We start from the raw sequence: 9480 nt of genomic DNA, 5'->3' as shown, positions 1-9480 counted from the left end.
ATGTCTCTGGAGACCAGCGCTAAAACGCTTGACTTCAACGTTTTAGTGCTGGTCCACTTATACGATTTTCAGTTATCTCATATGTTTCACACACTTTCACATGTCTCTGCATTAGTTTCTGCTATTTTCATTTTTTAGTTTCTTTTAGTTTTATTTTGTTGTTAGTTTACTTTTGTAATTCAGTTAAGTACATTGGGATATTCACTGTTTTTGCATTATGCATATTACGATAGTACTGATGCTATTGGTTTATATATGAATGTGTTTCAGTGATCAATTGCTGTTTTCAATTTAAATTAGTTGCTGGGGACAACAACGTTTGAATCTGGGAATTGGATGTGAATGAATGGCATGCAAACATCATGAAGATGTCACACAAATTGATGAGCCAAAACAGGGAAACATCTCAATCTCTTTTCTTTTCTAAGTTTTCTGTGTGATTTAGATTTTAGTTGTGATATTGAATTTGGATTTCAGTTGTGATATGGAATTCCATGAGGATAAGACTGATAAAAGTTTTATATGATTGATCAAATTAAGGATACAATCTTATACCTTGCATGTTGAGCTTAAATGAAATGATTGCATGACTCATTCAATGTGTAAGTAAGAGTAGAAAGATTAGTTTTGATGCATATAGAGAAAGTCAAGCATGCACTCTGATCTATGAGGAAATTGAGCCTATACAGAAAATTTTGTTCAGAGAGCACTTCACTGTATGAATAACTCTAGAACTTGCCATGTTTCTTGCTTGAAATGGTTTATGATGTATAGGGTAAAAATGATTGAGGCACTTCCTTCTTGAACCAGAAAGTTTAAAGGCCAACCCTAATGTTTCCATTGCATGAAACCCTTGAGCTTAAGCCTGTTTGTCTATAACCAAGAACCACATTTATTTCAATCCTTCAGATTAAAAGTTTCAGATAAGTGATAAGGGATAGAGTGTTCTGTGGGGAGGAAAGTGTTTTTGCAATAAGTGAATGCAAGGTGTTGGAAACATAAGAAAGAAAGAAGGAAAAGAAAGAAAAGGTTGTGAAACACAAAGTGTTTGGAAGAGACAGAGGGAAGTATTAAAGACACAAAGTGTCAGAAAGAAAAAGAAATTTTTTTGTTAAAGACACAAAGTGTCAGGAAGAAAAGGAGGAAGAAAGGTTCAAAGAAAAGAACAAGGAATGAAAAGGAAGAAAGTTGAGGGAATTAGGAAGAAATTGATTAATTACTGTGAATTTCCTCTTATCTGAATCTGATTCACTCCCCGAAGGAGCTCTTTTCTAACTTGTAACAAGGAAATAGTAGCAAAAGGCTGGAAATTACCATCTCTTGGAGGAACAATGACCTTCCCTGCTTGACAGTCCAATGTTATTTCGTTCTCCGTCAACCATTACATACCGATAATCACCTCAAAATTGAATACCGGCAGAACCACTAAATTCACTGTATAAGTGTTCCCTTCAAATTGCAAAATAACACCTCTGCAGATTTCTGATGCAGTACAAGATCCTCCAGTGGGAGTACTGATGTTTAACTCATAGGGTAACAGAGTTGGGGTGATGCCTATTCTAATAGCAGTGTGCTTTGTCATAAAGGAACCTGATGCTCCAGAATAAAAAATAACAGATATTGGATAGCCATTCAAAATTACATTACCTCGAATCAGATTAGGATACTTCTGAGCTTCATTTGCATCAAGAGTGAACACCCGAGCTTGAGTAGGAGGCTGGTTAGCATTCCGTTGGAAATCATAAGCAAAATGTCCTGGCTGACCATACTTGTAACATGAATTGCTTCCACGTCGACAGACTCCAGCATGATTCTTTCCACAATTTGTACAGGTATTGGGACCCTATCGTCCGGTAGATGATTGACCAGGAGCAATATTCTTCTTGCAGTTTCCAGTCCAAGCTTGCAACTGCGGACCCTTGCCTCTATTCATTCCGGTAATTTTTCTGAAGAACCGGCCCACTTTACTTCCTCCCTGAGATTGCATCGGCTGTTTAGACAGATTCCTTGCTTCATTGATAATTTCCTCCGTTTGCTGACTCTGATTAATCAACTCAGGCAAAGTACGATTAGTTGTAGTCAGCATGAGTTTCCGGATCTCCGGGTGCAATCCACTTTCATATTTCTCTACCTGCCACTCTTCGTCATAGATATTCCGATCAAAATTGGCGTATTCCATCAGCTGCCCAAACTTAGCAATATATTCGTTGACAGTCATGTTATCCTGCCTTAGTGATAGCAGCTCAGTGTGTTTCATTCTTCTCATGGCCTTTGGGAAATACTTGTCGAGAAAAACCCGTCTGAACACAGCCCAAGTCAGATCAACATTTTGAGCTCGCAGCAGAGCCCTCGCACTGGTCAACCAAGTCAAAGCTTCCCCAATCAACTGGTATGATGCATAGTCAGCCTTCTGAGCTTCACGGCATACCATCCGCTCAAATATGTGCTCAATCATTTGCAGCCATCTCGCTGCTGCCTGAGGATTATCCCCACCTTCAAATGTAGGCGGCTGAAAGTTTCGGAAGTCTTTCAACCTCCGTCTGGCAATTTCCTCAGCATTGTCCTGCATCTGGGGTTGGTTTAGATTCTGGTGCCGATATTCTCTCCACTCTTGACTCATGTTCTGGACAAAAGTGGCCAACCCCCCGACGGTAGTGATAAGGTCGTCAGGTGCATTGCCTGTCCTTCCCTGAGTAGAACCGCGGGTACCTGCCATGTTTCTGCACTCACAATACCACGAAATGAGTTGATCAAACTCACTGCAAGCTATTTATGACAGCTGTAACACCCCGTGTATACCCGGAATATTATCATTACATCGTATTAAGCTGCGCTTAATTAAAAATTGCGGAATATCTTTTTCTTTTCAATTATGACGTCATTATGCTTAGCCAAGTTGATTACTTAATCAATTTTGTACAAACAATGCCTGTATGTAAATTGCAAGACAACTAACTGAAATACCTCAATATAAAATATAAAGTGAGTATCTAAGTCACGACATTACATCACATAATTTGGACAATATCCTGATACATTAATACAACTCTAAATAAAAAGAGACATAACCCAGTCTAAGTGGCATGGACAATCCCCATGCTCACCAAATCAACAACATAACGACAGAGTCTCAACAAGATAATCCAAAGTCATAAAATGAAGCTAAAAGCATAAAAGCAGCAAGCATATCCAGCATCCAACATGTCAGTATATAATATCATCAATATCTAACTCAGCTCCGGCCTCCTTCCGCCTGGGGCCTCAACCCCCACATTACCTGATCCTGAAATAAGCATTCCCCAAACGTGGGGTGAGATCTCTAAACTAGAAATCTCAGTAAGACAAGGGGTCCTCAAGGATCTTCCACCCCAAGCTCACTTACATGTGCAATATAAGTTCTAAAAGCATTTATATCAATATAAGTTCCAAAACTATGCAGTGCAACAGATATTCATGCCATATGTGTCAATACTATTCTACTGGCCAGAGAAATGCAGGAATATGTCTATCACCTACATGTAGTACAAGGAACACCACTTGCACCTCACCAACAGCCTCACCATATTGTATGTACTACATACTCAGGCTTACCGTATAGGTGGAACACCACATGCATATCATAAAGGCATTAGCATATAACAGCTCAACAACATTTTCAAAACATCAAAAGCATGTAACACAGCATGCATATAACCATACCCCCATGGGACATGGTGGAACCACAACATGGCTAAACCGAGGACACGAAAGCTTAACTTGCAAGCTAGCTATCCAAGCCAAGAGTCCACAATCTTAAAGCCCAAACACAGCAGTATCATAATCTGTTATGGACCAATAATACATCAATAATCGTATTCTACAAGCATACAACATAAAGACAACGCCTTTCCTTACGTTTTACGTCTTAAGGCTTCTAACAAAGCCACAAGCTCTTAATCACATGATTCTGACTTAGTTCATTAAAAACAGAAGTTCAACTTCATCAATCTAGGGTCCACAAACCCCCAGTAGCCTACTGTACACACAGCACAACTATTGTTCTACGAAATCCCAGAATATCCGGATATTCCTCGGAGACATATCCGGATATCCAATATCCGGATATCCATCTGGCAATATCCGGATATCAATATCCGGATATCCAGATTCCCATATCCGGATATCCAGATTCCCATATCCGGATATCAATATCCGGATACATATATCCGGATATCAATATCCGGATATTTCACGAGCAAATATCCGGATATTTCGCGACAGAATGCAGTTTCTGCATTTCGCGAAGATATCCCTCCAAGGTTCCATTTTTACCGATTACAGAAGCCTAAACATGCATTTCTAGGTGTGTTTGACATTACCTCAAGTTAGGTTATCATCTTTTAACCATTACATGCATCAAGGTTCCATTTTTAGGCATAAAAACTCATGATCAAGTTGAAGTACATACACAAGGCTTCAAAGCAGAAACAAGGGCTGCTCTTGGAGCTCACAACCAGCTCCAACAAACTGACTACACAAGACCAACGAAAATGCCACAAAGCTTGGCCCTTTCTTCACAAAGGAAGCTCCTTGAAGCTTCACAAAACAAGAAGATGACTCCACAACCCCCAACTCAACAAGACAGCACCTCAAGCTCACTAAGACAGCAACACAACTCAGAACATAAGCTCCTCTCCCACTCACAAGTGACCATCACACCAACCATAATGCTAAGGATGAAGAAAAGAGAAGACTTAAAGCCAAAGGAGCCAACTTGCTCAAGAAATGGAGAAGAAAACCCAAAGGAGCAGCCAAACGGATCAGCCTCTCAACAACTCACGCATAGAAGTCTGTTTTCTAGGGTTGTGTGCCCTTAATAAGAGTATTTATAGGTCACTTAAGCATTAAACACACAGTATTAAATTTAATTACTACTCTTAGCATTTTAATCTCAAACTCAAGATTCTTAATCTACTCATTTTTCTAAGATTTATCATATTTTTATTATATTTTTTGGAGCACCTTTCCGGTACGCGCTTTTCATAGCCAGTATCAGTTTTTGGCACCAGTTCTCATTATTTTAACTTGAAACTCGTTTTACAAGTCCTATATATTATTTTAGGAATTATCATTCACTTATTATAATTTTCCGGGATACTTTTTCGGTACGCATTTATACCGACTAGCAGAACCGGTATCTGCACTTTTCTTCCGAAAAGTGACTTTCAGCATTCTTAATCACTTATCATAATTATTAAAGCCTCTTAATAATTATAAGGGTCAATTATGGAATCATTTCCTAAATTAACATAATTAATTACTTAATTTCCTTAATTAACGGTACGGGTTCTTACAACAGCAATCCCAAGTAGGTACTCGAGTTCAATTCAGATAAGTTAACAATGCATCTGCCCCTATTATCGTATAATTCTAACAGCCTAGGTATAACAGTTAATATATCTTAAATAGTTTAAACAGTTTATCATACAGCAGGCAACAATTATTTCACAATCAATTACAATCAGCAGACAATTCATCAAGCAGCAAGCAATTTCAACCATAAAACAAACACCATGAACCAAACTGCTCTGATACCATTTAGTGTGACACCCTCCCCTGTATGCATCCAGGAGAGTTGTCTCCTAACCGGATTAGAGTCCAAACGTCGTTACTAAGATATTGAAAACTCATTTTTAAGTTACTAAATAAACACTTAAGTAGAAATCTGGTTGTTCATGAAAATCAGAGTGGACTTTTAAAAATACATAGCTTACTGGAATTATTTCTTTTCCTGACAGACCTTTCTGTCTTGCAAAAATCGTGAAAAATCAAGTTTTCATAATTCCATTGTAACGTTTACATAATCTGAAACTAGACACATGGGGCTTCGCGCGCATATAAATTATAAGCAATTCGGAGGTCTGTTGCCCCACTAAATATAACTCGCAAAGAACTCGCAAAAACAGTTTATAAAGTTGTGTTCAAAACGTTAAGAAATAGTTTTCGCAAAACTTTTTCAGAATTTTCCCAAGGTGCTAACCGATTATAAAAAGCCTCAAAATAGTAGCTAGATCATAGTTCCAACAGTAATCCAAACTTCCCAAAATAATACAGTCATCCAATCAAGTAAACAGTAACAACAAAAATCCAAATAGCAGCAATTCACAACAATTATCCATATAACCACGTCCTCATATGCTTTTACGTCCTCCTGCAATTTTATAAAAATTGCAGCCCCAAAGGGGTGAGAAAAATCCCAGTAGTGTGATATCAAAACCAATAATGCAACAGTATTAAACTAGGCACAAAATTATAAAACAGTCACATCAACATTTCATTTTCCGGAGAAGTATAACATAGTGCGTATATAACGCCATCATTACGCTCATAGCACTGTCGCGCGCGTACTAACATACACAGTGGATATTCCATAATAGCTCCTCAAAGGTGAATTCCAACTGTGGCCTATGCGGACGGAAGCCAAGTGTCCCATACCCTGGTACTGAAGGGATGCCTATATGATGCGTGCTCAGACACATGAATCTTTTATAAATATTCTTAGTGTCAAGGATAACATGAATTCTGTACATGTATGTCATGCTATGCTTTCACACACAAAATAGAAAAACAGATGCGGTATGATGTAAACGTGCATGACTAAATCATTATTATCATAACATATTCTTCATCCTGCCATATTATAATTTTACCTCGTAACAAAATTACCATCAAGACATTTCCATAGGCAGAATACTTTCATCATAAATAACAGAATAATTATTAGGCACATGTGAGCAACATGTCACAACTTTATACACTAGTCAATAGTCACATTAGGTAATACCACCTAACACTTACCTCACGCGTCACAATTAATTTACCAGGCAGCAGCGAAATAATCCAAAGTCTCAAAGGTTTTGCTCACCTAATATATCAACGTACCAAATCAGAATTTCATACGATTATCCCAATAATTTCTAAGTTCCTAAATCATGCACTTTCATCGAATGATAGAACTACTAGTGTTAATTACATTCTGCCCTTAATAAGTATTCCATTCCTTGCTAGAAGTTACCATTTTCTCAAGGCTCATCACATATATAGGTTCGGTTTAAGGCTTCTCATAAGTGATTACATTTTTCTGACTTCGTCTAATTTTATTAATTCATACAGCAGTAGCACCCAACGTTTTTCCTTAGTTCCCACATAGAACTCTAACGATTTCATCATATTTTCTTCCCTAATTAAATTCTGACTTTTCAACAAGATTATGATCATTTAACAATGAAACATCCTAAGGTTTCCAATCAAGACAGAATCGGTTTTTATACAGGAAATTCCTCAAGATTTCATTCATAAAATTTCTACTTCCCTAACCTTATGGTGCGAAAAGAAAGCCTATACATCATGCTGTCTATTTAGTTTAAATAGGACTTAGTACATGTGAAAGTTCATCAAAATAGGGTCGGTCTTATCCAAACAAAACGTCAATGATACGCATACTCCAACTTAACAAATTTACCTATGGTGCGCTATATGTAGTCTACGCATGTTGTCCTTTATATTTTAATTCATGCCAAGCTCAAAGCATACTAAATCATAGCCAAACAGCCCCACCAATTATTATAAGGTCATTTCCAAGTTTACTTGTCATGCTTTCAAGCTAGGGTCCTAGAGATTTAATATGGCAGAATCTAAAAGGGATAAAATAAATAAAAAAGCTACTTCCTAAGCATGCTTCACGACTTGAACAGAGGATGGGAAGGAGGTTCAAAAATTTGTGCGTACCTCTTGCAAGCACTCAAAGAAAATTGAAATGAACAGGAAGTACACCTCCGCTTACTAGACTCCACGAACACAGCCAATTCAGCCCTCCAAACAGTGGCTGTGCGCACCAAGGGAGAAGAAGGATTTTCTAGAATTCAATCCTACATACAAGAGAAGAAGAACATTTCTAGAATTCATTGTCCTAGAGGAAGACAATGAAGATGAGGAATTCCTATACCTTCTTGTATGAAGAACCTCGGCTGGGCAGGGAGGAAATGGAATGAATTCTTCAATGAAAGTTGCTCTCCAAGGTCCACGGTTTCTAGGAGGAGGAAGTGAGAGTGAGGTGCAGTTTGGTGGTCTTTCTTTGTATGCTCCTCAATGATTCTCACGGTCATGGAAAGGAAGAGTGAAGATACTTTATTTTGTGTTTCTTTTGGTGTTCCTTCACTCACGGTTTAGGGGAAGGAAGGAGATGGCAATGGCTGAGTTTTCTTATGTTACACAAGTTGAGCTTCAATCTATATCCTTTTCTACACACTCAGCGCATATGAGATGAAAGGATGAGGAGTTTAGAGACTGATTTAAAATGGTTCAAGGATCAGAATTATATTGGCTTTACTCTCTCTCTCTCTCATGCGCTCAAAGGGGTGGAATGTGGGTGGCATTTCTGCCCAATTAGAATACATGCAGGCTGACTCCTAAGGGCTTATTGGATGCACGTAGGATAGGCTGAATTGGTTTGTATAGTGCAATAAGTAAGGCCATCTTTTATCCCACCTAGGCGCATGGAAAGAGGGAATGGAGAGTGGCTGAGTTGTGATATCTAATTGGAACTTAATCAGAATTTTTTGATTCTTTTACTCTACCCTAGGCGCACAAATGGAGAAAGACAAGGATAGGGTTTTGCCAAGTGTTGGTCCCTTGCCAATTGGGGGCTGCCTTGTGGGATTTCTAATGATAAGATTAGTATAAAATGCAAAATTGGGCTGGATCAAGGACACTTCTCAAAGCCCTTAAGTTTCGGCCAAACAAAAATTGGGGACCAAAAATATTCAAGCCCAAAGGTGTACTACTTAGGCACTTGCCCATGAAATCAAGAGTTCCCCAAATCTTTTAAGTATTTTTAATTTTTCTATATGTTGCTATTAATTTATTCCTACATCTTTTACTAATGTTTCACATGCCTAAAAACAATTTCTCATCTATCATTGTAATTCTAATAATTCCCTAACTCAATATTAATTCCATACTAGTAGCCATATAATTCGAAGGTAAGGCATGTAGTGCACATAATTCGAATCTAACATAAGTATCCATATTCCTCATAGCAATATATATGTATATTTTCCTAATTACGTGAGATGTTACAATTATGCTATCGGTAAGACATTGTTAGTGTAACACCCCGTATATATCCGGTAATGTTATCATATCATCGTATTAAGCTGCGCTTAATTAAAAATGCGGAATATCTTTTTCTTTTCAATTATGACGTCATTACCATTACCAACTTGCTTAATTAATCAATTAAATAAAACCATACCTATATGTAAATTGCAAAAGATAGCTAACTGAAATACCTCATTAATTAAAATAACAGATATAAGTCTCTAGTCACGGAACTACAACACGTAGGCCGGATAACCTACTAAGTTATACAACTCAAGGTACTAACATAAAGTGGCATGGACAAATCCCATGCTCACCCAAATAAGGCAGCAAGCCCAACAT

General features: G+C 37.8%; 1 protein-coding gene across 1 annotated transcript; it reads right to left on the bottom strand.

Annotated features, from left to right (window-relative positions):
* Positions 1 to 1843: 1843 nt before the first annotated feature.
* LOC133294911 (uncharacterized) lies at positions 1844 to 2716 on the bottom strand. Its single transcript, XM_061493681.1, has one exon. It carries the CDS (start codon positions 2714 to 2716, stop codon positions 1844 to 1846), a length of 873 nt encoding a protein of 290 aa, XP_061349665.1.
* Between the last annotated feature and the right edge of the window lie 6764 nt (positions 2717 to 9480).

The sequence above is a fragment of the Gastrolobium bilobum genome, unplaced genomic scaffold, assembly GCF_033153095.1.
Source record: "Gastrolobium bilobum isolate Gb01-03AN ecotype WA unplaced genomic scaffold, APGP_CSIRO_Gbil_v1 utg23973, whole genome shotgun sequence".
Taxonomy (NCBI): Eukaryota; Viridiplantae; Streptophyta; class Magnoliopsida; order Fabales; family Fabaceae; genus Gastrolobium; species Gastrolobium bilobum.
Note: the sequence above shows the minus strand (reverse complement) of the source record. Positions and strands in the feature narration are given on the sequence as shown.

Excerpts from the sequence above, each read along its gene's own strand:
- LOC133294911 (XM_061493681.1), bottom strand. The coding sequence starts at position 2,716 with ATGGCAGGTACCCGCGGTTCTACTCAGGGAAGGACAGGCAATGCACCT.